The 17,111-nt window shown below is 31.8% G+C and overlaps 2 protein-coding genes across 2 annotated transcripts; one reads left to right on the top strand and one right to left on the bottom strand.

Annotated features, from left to right (window-relative positions):
* Nucleotides 1-2,929: 2,929 nt before the first annotated feature.
* LOC114410119 (trihelix transcription factor GT-2-like) lies at nt 2,930-5,354 on the bottom strand. The gene is made up of 2 exons (XM_028373905.1): nt 4,863-5,354; nt 2,930-4,683 (listed from the first exon to the last, which is right to left on the bottom strand). The coding sequence occupies exons 1-2, from the start codon at nt 5,090-5,092 to the stop codon at nt 3,420-3,422; spliced, it is 1,494 nt and encodes a 497-aa protein (XP_028229706.1). The 5' UTR covers nt 5,093-5,354; the 3' UTR covers nt 2,930-3,419.
* A 6,216-nt stretch (nt 5,355-11,570) lies between these two features.
* On the top strand, nt 11,571-14,998 carry LOC114410118 (carbamoyl-phosphate synthase small chain, chloroplastic-like). The gene is made up of 10 exons (XM_028373904.1): nt 11,571-11,829; nt 12,024-12,156; nt 12,263-12,351; nt 12,440-12,500; nt 12,596-12,663; nt 12,776-12,904; nt 12,980-13,083; nt 13,159-13,506; nt 14,100-14,265; nt 14,599-14,998. The coding sequence occupies exons 1-10, from the start codon at nt 11,706-11,708 to the stop codon at nt 14,691-14,693; spliced, it is 1,317 nt and encodes a 438-aa protein (XP_028229705.1). The 5' UTR covers nt 11,571-11,705; the 3' UTR covers nt 14,694-14,998.
* The last annotated feature ends 2,113 nt before the right edge of the window (nt 14,999-17,111 follow it).

Here is a 17,111-nt window from a genome sequence, read left to right as displayed (position 1 = left end):
AACAAAGGCCGATTGGTCCTCTGCAATGCACTTCTGAAGCAGTGGCCACTAAAACATTGTCCAGGATCCACTTTTGCTCAACAAAGGTCGAATGCTCCTCCGTGATGTCAATTTTTGTTCACGGTGAAAAAAACTTTATGACATGTTAAAATTTCCAAAAAAAATATTATAAAGTAGCTTATGAACTATTTGACTAGGTGTTCGTAAGCTAGTTTGATCAAAATATACTCTTTTTTCTAAGCATACGAACTTATTTTAATACAATTTATAACTTATTTTCAGAAGTTACTTAAAATTCTTTTACCTTTTTTTACCATGGAAATAAGATTGCTGGCTTTATTATTTTCTTAATTTCATCTTCACTTATTTATTTAAAATATATTTTTTTACCTTTTGCATACTGTGCATTTTCCTCTAGCTGGCACTACATTTCAAGACATGTCCACGATGCTTCTTATTTTTTACACAATGAAAATACGAGCAGCAATCATCACAAATCAAGATAGATAAGGTCCCAAAAAGTATAAACCATTTTAAGCTTTCTATTTTTTTCTAAATGTTTCTTAAAAAAAAAAAGAATTGAAAGAATATTGTTTCATATTTTGAAGCAGAGAATGTATTGTTTTTATTAGGTTAAAAAAATAAATTTTGCCTTGCCAAACTTTAGTGTCAATTTTACTTTTAAAGCTTCAAATATGATATTTAAATAAAATAAATATTTGTATCATTAGAATTGCTCCAATGAATTTTAAAACTAAATCTCTTTTCTTTCCTCGACATCATTATAATCTTATTTTGTTTTATTATGATTTATATAATTATGATTTTTTTATTTGTGATAAATTATTATAAATTTTTTTAGTGGTTGGTTACATTTAATATGCTAATTAAAAAATAGTATAATTTAAATTTTATATTTGGCCCTCAAAAAAAATGTTATAAGTTAATCGATATGGTATATTATTGAAAAAGTATTTCATATTAAATCTTACTCATAATTTTGTTCTTTATAAATATAGTAACTTTTAGTTTTAGTTTCGAGTAAATAGGTATTTTACCCCTTTTATAAATTAGTCCTTATCTTTTTGAAATGTTAAAAATAGTTCATATCTTTGCATAAATTTTGCAAAATAGGTTTTGCCGTTAAATTTGAGAGTAACATCGTTAGTGAGGTGCATTATTGACAATTCTAATGCCACATAGACTATTTAACATGACAAAGTGTCCCAGATTTTGACACGTAGACTGTATTTTGATGCAAAATCTAAAAAGTTGTTAAATATTTTCTTCTTCACTTGCTTCTTCTTCCTCAAATTAGGGTTTCTAAAGCTTCTCTCATCTCAATTCAAACATGGTGGAGTCTTAAGTGTGTGTTTCTCCTCAGTCTTATTTGTACCCCTCGCTCCATTTTTTTCCTCCCCTCACTCCATCTTCTTCCTAATGGGTTTTGATTTCTCCATGTCTGCAAGTAGCAACATTTTTTAGTAGAACCATTTGCCAATGCCACAATGGAAGATGTGCATCGCCCTATTTTCGTGTTCATCGCCCTATTGTGCGAAGGATTTTTTTTCGTGGCTGTTTTGTGTTTTTGCATTTTTGTTTTTCGTTTTGGTCTTTGTTCTGGTGAACCCGTTTGTCATTTTTCTCATCCTTCATATATAAATTGTTGTCATTTTGCCACGTTGGATAGTCTATATGTCATTAAAATTGCCAACAATGCACCTCATTAATGGTATTACTTTCAAATTTAATGGCAAAAATTATTTAGCAAAACTTATGTAAAGATAGAAATTATTTTTAATATTTCAAAAAGATAGGGACTAATTTATAAAATGGGTCAAAAGTCAAGAACCAAAATATCTATTTACTCTTTAGTTTCTTTACCGTCAAGTTTTGATTTGTAGTTTTTATTTTGTTTAAAAAGCAACCACTTCAAGTCTATTATCATATATTTCATTATTCCTTAACAAAAAAGCAGATTCATTACATTTACAGAAGTATTTTTTTTGTGATATATCAAATCCTATAAAAAATAAATGAAGTCAAGATATATTCTATCTTAATGCTTAGGGGTTCTTCTTTCTTCCAAGCTTGTGACATGAAATGCTCCTTATAAGTTGGAATGGATAATTAAGTCCTTTACAAGAAGTTCTATTTGAATAAAATGATAAATTGAATTAAGTTTCTTCAAAATTAATTTATATAAGTTAAAATTTGTTTTTATAAAACTCAAATGAGAAAAATTTTATAAAATGGAAGTACATAAATTAATTTTAGTTTATAAAATAAAAATAATTTACAGTACTGTAGTAGTAATAAAAAAAAATGTAAGAATAAATGTATAATCATTTCTCAAAATTTACTCCAACGACCGTGATAGTTGGAGTCTACAAGATCATTCAGTCAATACTAGAGTATAAACTCGTGTATAAATTCCCAAATATTCTCGCGAAAGATAAAGGCCATTCTACTTTAACTTGGAGACGTTCAATTCATTACGTACTTGAGCTTCCTATTACTTTGCCAGAGCCAATAATGCTTAAGTGATTACATTTACCCCTAAAAGTTAGGAGTTAAGCACAACTTTGGCCAGAAGTAAGATGCACAAACATATCCATCCAACACGATAGCCAATGCCCCGCGCGTGATGTAATCGTCCATTTCGCTACTTTAAATAAAAATAGAAATATCATTGTACATGCTATATACATTTATTTTACAATTGAAAAGATACAATACAAGAAAGAAAAGATAAGAAGAGGAAGAGAAAAAGTGCAAGATAAGATAAAGAGTAATGACGAGTAAACATCCATTTCCTTTAAACACTTCTTACTTATAATTTATCAACATTTCTTATTTTTTTTCTAAATGAATTGATAAAGAAGATTAAAAAATAAATTTATTGTAAAACTATTATTATAACTCAATACAAAAACGCACTCTCATTATCATTCAGTTCACTGTTCACCACTGTGCCATTGTTTATTGTCACAAGCAAACAAATCCAACCGTTTCCCACCTGATCACGCATGGGTTTACAAACTTCTAGGGAAAGAAAAGTTTATAATATTAAAATAACACGCCCAGTGACTTTGTTTTTCACTAAGAGGTAAATCACTCTCTTTCTCTGTGCAGGTGTTCCTGGTATCATCTACCAAGTTCGCTAAAGAAAAGAAAAAAAAACGATGAAGAGTTGAAAATTGGAAAATACAGTGTACTGTAATACATACAAAAACAACACCCTTGAGATTGATTTGTATTTACTACCACCTAAACCCAGCAACAAAATGAAATATTGAAATCTTCTCCTGCTCTTGTTGATGAATAGTTGGAAAGTCAAAGGAACCCACGTTGGTTGTCATCAGAGAAGATGTTCAATTTTAGCATACTAAAGAAAGAATCTCTTGAAACCAAGCTTTTTAACTCATAATTGCAATGGAAGGACTATTATTATCAACCATCTGATTCTGATACTCACTTTGATCTTCATTATCTCCCTGATTCTGATCTCTCTCAGCATCTTCAGATGGTGACTGAGTCTGAGTCTGCATCTCTTGTTGCTGTTCTTGACTTTGACTCACCATGATATGCATCAACAGCTCCTCAGGCTTCAACTCGTTCCCAAGATCCACCTTCTTAGGCTTCTTACTGTACAAAGCCTCAAGGTGATGATAATAAGGACACGTCTTGGAATCCTGAGGCTTCCTCTTGCTCTTCTCCTTTATCCTCTTGAAGTACTTGTTTATGTTCTCCCATTTCTCTTTACACCTCTTTGCACTTCGATCATAACCAAGGCTCTTCATAGCTGAAGATATCTCCTCCCAGAGAGGCCCTTTAGACCCATTATTGTTATTGTTATTACTATTCCATTGTGCCTGCACATCAATTTGAGTCCTTAACCTTATCAATGCCTCCACTTCATCCTTCGGCCAACGAGAACTACTCATGTGCACAAAATTCCCAACACTAACACGAACATTAGTATTTCCACATTCTTGTTTATCCATATCAGTGACAACTGCGACACCACCACCTCCATTAGCATTGTCATTACCGCCATTTTGTTTCATGTTTTTCTGTTTGTCGTTTTGAACCTGAATTTTCTCGAGTAACTGCACCGTGTCTTCTGCTTCTGCAAACTTTCTAAGAAAAGCAAGAACAGCTTCGTCTTTGGCAGCAGCAATTGATCTTTCCTGAGCCAGAAGCTCGCGTTCTTTCTTGATCCTTTCGAGTTCCTCCTTCTTCCACGCTTCCTCCCTCGCCATTCGATCTTTTTCACACTTGTCCAACACTTCCACGAACTTCCTCTGCAGCGTCTCTTGCTTCTCTATCACTTCCCTCATCAACCCCTCCAGAAACTGCGTCAGCTTCCTCTTCTTCTTCCCCGAACACGACGTCGTCGAACTCGAATGCTCGTGCGCCGCCGCACTAACCGAACACGGAACCGCGTTCAGGACAACATCATCACCAACGTTGTTGTTGTTGTTGTTGTCGGTTGTTGTCGGAGGAAGAAGTGAGTGGTTTCCGTCTAAAGCTTCCAATTGCTCGAAAAATCGGTAAGTTTTTGCACCGTTTGATTTTCCAAAACGACCTTCTTTAGTTCTCCTATGGTACTTGTAAATGTTCTCGAATTTCTCCTTGCACTTCTTCGCACTCCTATTATAACCTAGCTCCGATAATTTCCTGAATATATACACATACATACAAACCTCTAATTAATTCATTCAAAAATAAAATTGTTCAGCTTAGGCTATACATACATTATACATTTATGTGTAACATTATTATTATTAGTACTACTAATTAAGGAATGATAGAAGGGGTTTTAGTTGGAAAGAGGGGAAACAAAAGAAGGAACTGACCTTGAGACTTGTTCCCAGAGAGGGGCTTTGAGGTTTGCGTCTTTGAAAGCAACGTCCATTTCGGACCTTATATTGAGCAAAGCCATTGTCTCCTCTCTCGGCCACCGGTTCGCGGCGGGATTCCGGTCATCGTCCTCGCCGTGCTCGGCTTTCGACCCGTCCGAGACCGCCGCGGAGCCGCCGTCCGCGTTCTCTAGCGGGGTTTCCTGTGAAGTTGAGATTTCCAGCATCGGTTACACCCAAGTTACAGCTATGAAACTCTCAAAAGGGTGAGGGCAAAAGAGAAAAAAGACAGCGTCGGTGAAATTTAGGGGGAAAAAATGGAAAAGGGTAATTTCAGTAACTGGAGTTTGTGTGTTGTTTTGAGTTGGGGAGAGTTCGTATTGTTTGTGTTATTTCAAGGGCGACTACTACTTCTACCATACCATTATTGTTACTTACAAGTTTAGACAAGAGAGAGCATTTTGAAATTTGAAAGGTGAATAATGATAATAATAATAGGGGGTTACATTATATATTATTTATAAAAAAAAAAAACTTAAAAATATAAAAAGAAGTGAAATGGGGGAGAGTGAGAAGATCAGATAGATTCCTATCAACACGTCATTACAATATTTTACCCACTTGTGCTAAGTTTGTTGACCTTTTGCACGCAGGGAGCCAAATTAAAAATTGACAGCTACGGTCAATATTTGTGGGCTTTTTTTATCCTTTTGCTGGGTGTGGAAGGGGTAAAACGGGGAAAGAGGGAAGAAGGAAAAGGACACTTGTGGCCGAAGCAAAAGTCAGTTTCTTTCTTCTTCTTTTTTATTATTGTGTGGTAATGGAATTGGGTTCGTAAGGGGAAGGAGGCCCACAGAGCCCACATTCTTGTTCTGCCCGTTTCTGCCTCACCGCTGCCTTTGCCCCACGCCACACACAAATCACAATTACGTGTGCCATAAACTTGCGCGCCACGACCGTATTTTTTTGCCTGTCGGTAAAAAAACTAAAATATTCATTCTTCTTCCCTTTTTTCAATAAATCTTTTTTCATATACATAAAATAAGAATAAATTATAATCACCTATTTAAAAAATAAGATTATTCAACGATTGTATTACATTATATTAATTCTTTTCTTTTCATATTGCGTCAATTAGGGCACACAATTGGGTCTCAGGTAGTACGCATCACTCTTTCAGTTTGTGGGATAGGATAATATAATTGACCAACAGTAATAAATAATTGTGTTTTGAAAAATATATTGTTTTGAAATTATCAGAGTTTACATGCTTCACTCACAAAAAGAGTGACTGTATTAAAGGTTGAGTTTGTTAATAACGAATTATAAACTGATAAAATAATGGGAATGGTCCAATGGACAACTAATTATGTTTATTTATAGCTATTAGCTAAAGCGGCGACACCCAGTCTAATCATACCTGATGCTTGGCAATTTTTTTCTATATTAATTCTTTTCCTACAACATTGAATATTGATAGAGATTAAAAAAAAAAAGTAGTGCAAAGCAAACCTAGAATATGTACCAAAAAAAATTGAAATTAAATTACCGTGAAAGTGAAGCTTTTCGTTTTGTTATTGCCATAAGATCATCAGGAATTTACTACCAAGTGGAGATATTACAGATGAGATTGAAAACTGTGACCATCCTTATCTGTGACTATCGTTGATAGTCTAATTTACCGGCGTGGTATGCTTTTTTTTTAATATAATTTTATCGTAATCTATTGTTATTTGGTTGGTTGAGTAACTTTGGAATTTCATTTTGAAAATGCTATCCATTGTTACAGTAGAAAACGACAGCATTCATCCTAATTGTAATTGAGTTACGTAAACCGTTCCAACACTCCTCACGCAAGGTCCAGTCTTGTCGTTTTCTTAAACTCTTTTTTCGCTTTTATCTTTATCACCTCTTTTTTCATCCCCATGAACTACAATGTACAAGTACAACTAAGCTCTCCGATGAGAATATATTAACTAAAAGTTTAATCATGATACTTACACGTACATGATTTTATGTTTATTATTGGATAATTTAAATGATTAATTTTTTTGCATACAATAATTTTAATTTTGTTTTTTATAAAAGAAAAGAAAATCAAATGTATTTATTGGATATGCATTTTTTATTTCACCAATAATAACAATTAATAATAATATAACTGAATTTATTTATGAATAAAAATATGATGACATAAAAGTAGGTGACAATATGCATTACACGAAAAATACAAATTAGTGAGAAACACTTAGAAATAGTCTCCAAACTAGCGCTATTAGTGTCAACATGACTCTGACACTGGATCAACACTAATTGATGTCATTAATATTTTATTTTATAAATTTTGACTTGCCTTCATAGTTGATGTTAAATAATAATTGTTGAAAAAATATTTGTTATTGTGCTAATAGACAACTAATATTACATGAGAAACATTATCCAATCCATGATCTTAAGCTACCAGTTGTGGAGTCATCATTTGTATGGTGTCAAGTATGAAGTTTATAGTGACCAGAAAAGCCTAAAATACTTTTTTGATGAGAGAAAGCTTAACATATAATAGAGGAAGGGGATGAAGTTCCTGAAAAATATGACTTTGAGTTGTAGTACTACCCAAGTTGAGTAAATGAAGTGGCAGATGCCTTGAGTAAAAAATCTCTACACATTTCTTCCATGATGGTGCATGAGATATAACTTATAAAAGAGATTAAGAATCTCAATCTAGATATGTCCTTGCATGACCATATTATAGAATTGCATTGGATTGAGATTTCATATGATTTGGGAGCATATTAAGAAGGCATGGGGTATAGACTTAGGACTATAAATAAAAAAACAAAAAGAAACAATGGTTTTTTAAGCTAAAAGTAGTACTATTCTTTTTCCAAAAAAAAAAATTATGTGTCCCTAACGATGGTAGGTTGAGAGACCAAATCTTAGGAGAAACCCATAGAAGTAAATTATCAATACATCCTAGAACTACTAAGATGTACCAGGATCTAAAAAGGTGTTTTAGTGGTTGGGCATGAAAAATGACATAATTGAGTTTGTATCCAAGCGTTTAACTTGTCAACAAGTCAAGATTGGGAATCAAATTTCGTCAAGCTTGTTGTAACCCTAAGAGATTCCATAGTGGAAACAGAAAAATGTGTCCATTGGTTTTGTTATGGGCTTCCTATCTATTATAGCCACTTTGTCATTAGAAAAGTTAGCGAAGCTTTACCTTCAACAAAAAGTTAGGTTGCATGGTGTGCCGATTAACATCGTGTCAAATAGAAATCCTAGTTTTACCTTTAGATTTTGTAAGACACTCAATTAGGCTTTAGGAACTAAGCTTAGTTTAACATTGCTTACCATACCTAGCTAAATGGCCAAACCAAGAGAACCATTCAAACCATAGATTAGGGTTCAAAAGCTAAATCTTTATTTCATTGGTCCATTCCAAATCCTCTAAAAAGTTAGGTTAGTGGCCTATCAAATTGATTTATCTCCCTATTTTTCCAAGCTCCTGATGTCTTCCATATTTCCCAACTCAAAATATGTCAGAGATCCTTCTTATGTCATAAGAATTAGGTCAATACAATTAAGTCCATATCTTACATTTGAGTCAAAATTAACATTGGTTATTGATCAATACGTGTAAACTTAAAAAAGAACAAGACCATTCCTTTAGTTAAAGTTGTTTAGAAGGGGCTTACTTTTGAGGATGCCATGTAGGAGTTTGAGGACAACATGAGATTAATTCATCTTTAACTCTTCATGTCAGGTATGTCTTAACACTACATGTTTTAGGACTAAAAAATCCATGGAATGGAGAAATCCAACATCCCTAAAATTAGACTAACAAGGGTTAATAAGATAAAGAAATTAAGTTACTTTTTTTTGTTTGGAAAATTGTCTGTGATGTATGGATAATGGATCATACTTAAATTAGGTTTTAAGAGATAAGACCCATAAGACCTTACAAGGGCTTATACCCATAACATGTGTAATTTTTTGATCTTTCTATTACTTATGATGACTAATATTGTTTGTAGTCATTATATGTAATAAAAAAAGATCAACAAAGTGCATATTTATTCATCTTTGGGTCCAAGAGACTTTATCTTATGACAAAATTTTATGTTATTATCTTGAGAGCAAACTACCCATTTTTTTTAGTGAGTTGTTTGTTTGTGTGAAAATTGAGTAATGAGATGTCAATTTACTAACTCACTAGCAATAGCCAAGCGCCTCTTCATAGGCTACACAATGAATGGCCCAATCCACCATAAAGAAACTCACATAAAAGAATCCAACATAATATCCATTATTTATCATCAGGCAAAAAATTAAACTAATTATTTTCATAGTTGATATACAACTCTATAATAATTGATTAATGCTAATTCCAAAAAAAAAAATGCAACTTACAACCAACAACTTAAATTGTGATATATTTTTTAATGACTGGTAATATTTTAAAATATTGAAATTTAAGTTAAAAAAATAGTAGATTGAAAATGATTTTTTTGTTGGTTAAAAATAAAGAGGATAGTTTAAGATTGTTGAGATGGAAACTTTTTTTGTTAGTTATGGGAATAGTATGTAAAATGCACTTAAGAGAAAAGAATATATAAAATGCCTACTAAAAGAGTGGGAATAAGAAGAGCCTTAAATTATATAAGATTTTTTTAATATTTTTTTCATTTTAATGTATTTTAAATTTTCATCCAAATTAATTATGCGTCTATATTATTTATAATATCTAATATTTATTTTTAACATAATTTTGAAAGCCATCTAAAATGGAAAAAAATATTCGTACTATACACAATATACTCCCTAACTTTAATCCAAATTTGCAGGCCATCACATTCATCTCTTATAAGGGCCCAGAGATTCTAAAGTAGATTGGTACCATTTGACTGGAGCCCAGCAAATTAATTGTTAGTGAGTAGTTGTATGTGGGTCTCGCATCGCGTATAATTGGTGGTGTTAGATTGCGATGGGCATCATTCGCGTATCTATCTTTGGTGCAATCTTCACGCTATGATACCTCTTTGTTTTATACAATACAGACATCACAATTGGATCTTACAATTTTCCATAAAAAGTACTTGAATTCTTTGTTATTATTCTACAATTGGTGCATGTTTGCTTAGTTCATTTCAACAAACAATTAACCTTTCTATTAAATTTTAATATTTTTAAAATAATTATTTTTATTAAAATAGTCATTCTCAAACATCATTTTACTTCTCTCAAATTATTAGTGTAAATATTTTGACACTATCTATCAATTAATAATGATTTTATATATGATTTTTAAGTAATTATTATTAAAAAATAATATATACATGATAACATAAAGTTTTTATGTTGTTGCCAAATTAAAAATTAATATATATTATAAATTTAATAAATTTTATAAAAATTATCTTAAAAATTATATTAATATTATTTTTTGACTAGTTAACAGTTTAAAACTTTTATAATGAAAGTGCATTCCTATTAAACTCTGATTGTAAAATTTAGCAATCTTACCATCTGTAATAATCTAATATTAGATAATAGTGTGATTTATTTTTTTTCACACTCACGGTACAATCTAATAATTTTTTATTTATTTATGTAATTTAGGTACATTTTAGTTTTTTTTAGAGGAGGTACATTTTAGTTATTTACATAATGTATTAGCACATAATAGGATGTTAGTATAAACGACTAATAATTATTCACTAATTATTTGTCGTTTAAAATTATTTTTTAATAATTACTCACCAAATAATTGCTTAAAAAAAACAAAGATGTCATTTTTAAAAGATAAATGATAACTCATCAAATCTTCAGAAAATAGCAGTATAATTTGTTTTTATGTTCGACAGAAATCGAAGATTTTATAAAATTTGTGAAAACTTTAATTATTATAAGTTTAACTAAAAACAAATGAAAACAAATAAAATCTTATCATTTCAAGAAGAACGTACCATAAATAATTATTTGTATTAGTTTTTTTTTTAAAATTAAATATGTTTTAAATTCTTTAAAGTTGGAGGTATGCCGTTTTTAGTATCTTAAATTAAAATTAGTATTTTTTAATTCCTCAAATTTATGAAATATTTTTTTAGTTCTTACTGCTATATGAAAACTGTAGAAAAATTGTGCATTCAAACTGAAAAAAATAATTAGGAGAGACTAAAAATAATATTTCATAAATTTGAAGGATTAAATTTAATATTTTTTAATTTCTCAAATTGATGAATTTTTTTTAGTTTTTACTGCTATAAAAAACTGTACAAAAAAATTGTGCATTCAAATCGAAAAAAAAAAACAATTAAGAAAGACTAAAAATAATATTTTGTATGTTTGAAGGATTAAAAAGTATAAATTTTAATTTAAAGACTAAATAAGACATAATTGTATCCTTCCAAAAGTTATATCTTAAAAATATTTATTTACTATAATTTTTTATTATAAAAAATATTTATTATAAATTTTATTTATGTAGAAGAATAAATATTTATCATTTACATATTTAAATGCTGATTTTTAATAAACAACCATCCTCTAAAAAAATAAACAAATAAACACAAATTATTACTCTTCCCTCATACTCATATCATATCCCAAATCAAAATCCCAATCTCCAATTGGAAAAAATTGTATTTTCAAGAAAACAACTAAAGTAGCGTCACTAATTGCATGGAGGAAAACAAAAATATTAAAAAAAACAAAAAGGAAAGAGCCCCATGAAGCGAAATTGCAAAAATAAAAACCTAGGTGGCGGAAACCTAGGTACTGCGACTGGAGTGGTTCCCTCAGACATATCTGTAACGCTGCTTCTTCTGTGAGGCATCAATGGAGACAAAAGCTTTGTCCTTCGCTCTGTCTCTCAATGACCTCACCAACAACCGCTTCTCTTCCAATACGCCACATGCTGCCGCCAAAGTTTCCGTCTTTACCGTCAGATGCTCTTCTTCGGGTACTCTCTCTCTCGGTTTTTTTTTTCGCAATACCTTTAAAAAAGTTTTATTTTTTCATGTACCCATTTGTTCACTGCATGAAAATTTGTTTTTTTTTCCGCCCATTTGGTGTGAATGTCGTATTTTTCGCTTTTAATGTTGGAGGGTATTGTTAAAATTGTTAATTGATGCAGTTCTGTTGCATGTGACATAGGTAGTGGAGAGAGGCCTTGGAAGAATTCAGATGCTAGACTTGTGCTTGAAGATGGTTCAATTTGGAGAGCAAAATCGTTTGGTGCTTCAGGGACCCAAGTTGGCGAGGTTGTTTTCAATACATCATTGACAGGGTGAGGAAACTATGAATCTTGGGATGTGTGTTTCTTTTTCATGGCTTTGCTTGCATGCTGAATATGTGGCTGGTTTTCTTTGTTGTGTTGTGTGTGTGATTATCAGGTATCAAGAAATTTTGACTGATCCTAGTTATGCTGGCCAGTTTGTGCTCATGACAAACCCACATATTGGGAATACTGGCATAAATTTTGGTTAGTGTTTCTTTCTAATTCAAATGAGTCTTGAATCGATGTGGTTTGAAGCCATTTGAAAAACTCTACTTTTGTTCACTTTTTCCAGATGATGAGGAATCAATACAGTGTTTCCTTGCTGGACTTGTAATTAGAAGTTTGAGTATCAGGTTCTGTTCTCGTGCTATGGAATTGTTTTTCCGTTGATTGAGGTTTGATTAATCTACTTACACTTTCTGTCTCTTTGCAATGCATGTTTATTCAGTACCTCTAACTGGAGATGTAAGAAGCCTCTGGGGGATTACCTAGCTGAAAGGAATATCATGGGAATTTGTGAGTAGTTTATACAAAAAGATGTGTTGCGAACAACTGTTGCTTGCTCTCTGCAATCTGCATGACTGAAGTTTTCAATTTTTGATTTTGTGGGTGCTTTGTGATGCAACAGATGATGTTGATACTCGTGCAATCACGCGGCGATTGCGGCAAGATGGCAGTCTTATTGGTGTTTTGAGCACTGACAATTCCAAAAAGGATGAGGAACTGCTTCACATGTCTAAGTCATGGAACATTGTTGGTAAGGATACAAATCTTTGAGGTTGTGTAAATGTTTCTAAAAATGGAATTACATGGATGTTGTTTCATTTTCCAGGTAAGGATCTAATAAGTGGAGTATCATGCAAAACTCCACATGAATGGGTTGATAAAACAAAACAACAATGGGAGTTTAGTAAAGTGCCTGGAGAGGCTTTCCATGTAAGTAGTGCAAAAAACTTTATGTTGATTATTGGATAATTAATTAATGCCACATGCTGATGAATGAAATTGCAGGTAGTTGCTTATGATTTTGGAATCAAGCATAATATACTTAGGCGCCTAGCATCTTATGGCTGCAAAATCACTGTTGTGCCATGTACATGGTCAGCATCAGAAACTTTGAAGATGAAGCCAGACGGGGTTCTTTTCAGCAATGGCCCTGGAGATCCGTCTGCTGTTCCTTATGCCGTTGAAACAGTGAAGAATATTATCGGAAAGGTGCCTGTTTTTGGAATTTGCATGGGCCATCAATTGCTAGGCCAGGCTTTAGGAGGTAAAACCTTCAAGATGAAATTTGGTCACCATGGAGGAAATCACCCTGTTCGTAACCTTCGAAGTGGCCATGTTGAAATTAGTGCCCAGGTATGTGAACTAAAGTTTCTGTAACTTCTTATTTCTTAAGTGTTATGCCATAACTAAAATAGTTAAATTCAATTCAGTCCATTACATGTGCTGGGGAGAGAAATAGAATCTTGTTTTAGACCTACATTTTTGCCTCATAAATCATGAGGGTTGGAACCTGGCCCCTTGACTTCAGAAAATTAAACCAGAACTGAATCAACTTATTATAATAGTGACATGTGTGAAAAAGCAAATGTAATTTGTAATTGATATCATCAGTTCCAGTTCCATCATGTCCCTGTTGTAGCAACTCGTGGCATCATTGCACCTTTAGTCTTGTGATGAGAGGTGAAAATGAGCATAACAAGTTCTACATATAGCAGCAAACATGTTGAACTGAAATAACATATGCAGGTCCTATTCCTATATTTGTTGTGTCAATCATGTCTTTGAAACAAATTGCAGTTACTTGAGATGGCTTCCACTATCTTTTTCTTGTTTTGAATTTGTCTTTTTATTTTATTTTATCAGGAAACATGTTTCCATGTTGTATTAGTATTTTGTTGTTTTATTCATGGACCTGTGTCATCATGAAGTGATATGTAAATTGGCAGAACCACAACTATGCTGTTGACCCTGCCACACTGCCGGAAGGAGTGGAGGTTACTCATATCAATCTAAATGATGGAAGTTGTGCTGGTCTTGCTTTCCCCGCTCAACAACTTATGTCTCTTCAATACCACCCTGAAGCATCCCCTGGACCTCATGATTCTGACTATGGTGAGAGACTTGAACCTTGCAGTTTATTTAATAAAAGAAAAGAAAAAACTTGATATAATCATAAATCTATCTAGTCATTACCAAGGGGGTTTAGCTCAGTTGGTTGAGCATGAGTTGTTGTAAAAATCCTCTGGGAGCTGGTACCTGAGTTCGATTCCTATGGATAAAAAGAAAAATCTATGTAGTCATTACTATGTCGAGAAATGTTAGTTTCAGGAGCAGAATTGTGGGTTATCTAGGATATCTTTATTGCAGTTAATTTGCCTTTTCATTTCTTGATTTTTAAATTTGGGTTTGATTAATAAATACTTAAAATGGTTGTTGATAATGCAGCTTTTAGGGAGTTTGTAGAGCTAATGAAGCAAGGAAAAAACAGAACAAAAGAAAGTCTACACCAACTATCAGCAGCACAGGCTTTGGATGCATAAGTGGTTGAAGGGAGCTGCTCTTGTTCGTTCGGGGCAAAAAGAATAATGCATCTGCTGAAAAATTACGAAGTTATGAGTCCATTTCTATGATTTTGTAGATGAGTTTATTAAGGTTTTCTAGGGATCTATAAGATTAAGATTTTCTCATGTTCATTTCCTTTGCAAGGGTAAGCACGGCCATGATTGTCATAAACCTCAATGAGGCCTAATGTACTACTGCTCATCGCAGTCAACACCAAAATTTTGGTTGCTGGCATCACCAATTTTATGAGTAATTACTAATGATTGTTTCCTGTTAAGAAAAATTGAAAATAAACTAAACTATACATGTCTAAGATGTCTTCCACAAAAAATAGTTCTTGTCTCCAACCAATTATTGAAAAAGCGAAAAAGTTTCCTGTTTAACTTTTTTTATTACCTCAATTATTTTGTCACTTGAAAATATTATTTCTATTAAATTTTCATTTAAAACTTGTCTTTTTACTGCCCTTGGTACATGCATGAAGATGCTGATTCTTTCATGTTTAAGCATGCGCTTGGCTGGTCTAATGCTGTGTCTATTATTGGTCTTGTTTCTCATTAATTACAGTGGGTTTTTTAATTTTTTTTTCTATGGTACGGATCCTTCATTTTTTTGTTGAGTGTCTTTATTAGTTTATTTATTTATTTATTTATAGGAATTGAAAACAGTGTTTATATTAACTCATACATATATTTTGTTCCACTAACTGAGTGGACTTTCTTGACTAGCTCATAGACTCCTAAAAAGACAAATCCAACCAATTAAGTTAGTTTAATATGGTTACTGTGTAAACAAATTAAATTTAATAATCTTTGATTCAAATATCCATTATATAATTTGGAATCCGTTCAAATAACTTGATCTTCATTTTCATTTTTTTGCTTATACACACAATAGAGCATTGCTTCATCTAAAAAGCTAAACCGCTCTAATTTTATTTTTTTTACATGCATAATATGATGTTTTAGGTAAAAAGATAGTTATCCAAATCAAATAACCGAAATGAGCATTCTGCTATGTGTGTGAAACCTAAACGAAGGGTTTAGTTTGGCGTTGGTAAAAAAAAATTGTATTTTTTTCATTCTTAGATTGAAACCAAATCGACATGTGTGCTCGTTCTCGTGAGAATGGAGTTTATTTGGTTGGTGTAAAAATCGAAGAAAAACAATTACTTTCTTGAATAACGTGTTTGAATAAATTAATTCAAAAACTAATTTTATCATGCGTTTTTTTTTAAATAACTTGGAAGAGTAACACTAAGATTTCTTTGGGTATTTTTATCTTTTAAAATTATTTAATTATTGAAAATTTTAAACATATATTTTCTGCAAAACTTAAAACGTGTTCAATAAATAAACTACCACTTTTTATTTTTTCTTGTGCATATTCCAATTCAAATTTGAACCCAAAGAATGAGACTTATTACCATAAATCAGTGACATTACAAATAATTTATTCTAGCATTTAAATTTGCATCGTGGGAACAATAAGATCTGGATTATTAGTGACGTAGCAACCTCACCTGAAAAAAGCAACATACTAATGATAACTTTTAACCTCTACATTATGTTTGGTTGAATTGAATGTGGTGCCTAACTATCTATATCCATCAATTTAAGAATGAATGAAGACAAAATAAATATAATATTTTTCTTTTTTCAATACAAATGGAGTTGGAGGATTGTTGATTTTTAAGTATTCACTCATTCAAGTATAAAAAGAACATTATATTCTAAACTCAAGTTAAGCTGAGAAAAATTAACTTCAGCCATTTTTAATTGCTTTACACATTTATGCATGTAAATAGAATTTATCTAAAGACACTAAATATGTAATATTAATTAACTTTCTTTTTATTTTTAATATTACAAAAGAAAAAAAATCTAATTCTCAGGTTTTTTTTTACCTCCCAATTTCAATCCCATCAAAAGTGAAAGACCTCCCTCTTTTCTTCTCCTGTGAGACTTCCCTCTTCTATTCCTTCAATCTCCCATCCAAGCTTGTCACCAACAGTAATCAACACATTATGTTTCATGCTCCAAATACACAGATCTTTGCAATTGTTCAACATTCAGTAACTGTTTTTTCATTTACTATTGTATCGACTATCCCCAAGGTTTGAATCATTGAATGTGGGTTGGAGGGAAACAAAAATCTAGGGGTTGTTTTCGCCAATTTAGGCACCATTTAATAATCGTTAGCGTGTTAATAACTGCTGTCCAAAGTTAATGCTGTCCAAAGTTTCTTTTGCTCAACTAAAAACGTAATACGTAAAAGTGCATAAACACACATTATAAGTCCATACTAAAATATTAAAATTAATCATGTTAAAAAATTGTAATTTTATTATTTTACTTATTTGTACAAATAGTTTAGTCTTATTACTTATTTGGCTT

The sequence above is a fragment of the Glycine soja genome, chromosome 4 (genome assembly GCF_004193775.1).
Source record: "Glycine soja cultivar W05 chromosome 4, ASM419377v2, whole genome shotgun sequence".
Lineage (NCBI taxonomy): Eukaryota > Viridiplantae > Streptophyta > Magnoliopsida > Fabales > Fabaceae > Glycine > Glycine soja.
The sequence above is the reverse complement of the archived record's forward strand: the minus strand, read 5'-3'. Positions and strand labels throughout refer to the sequence as shown.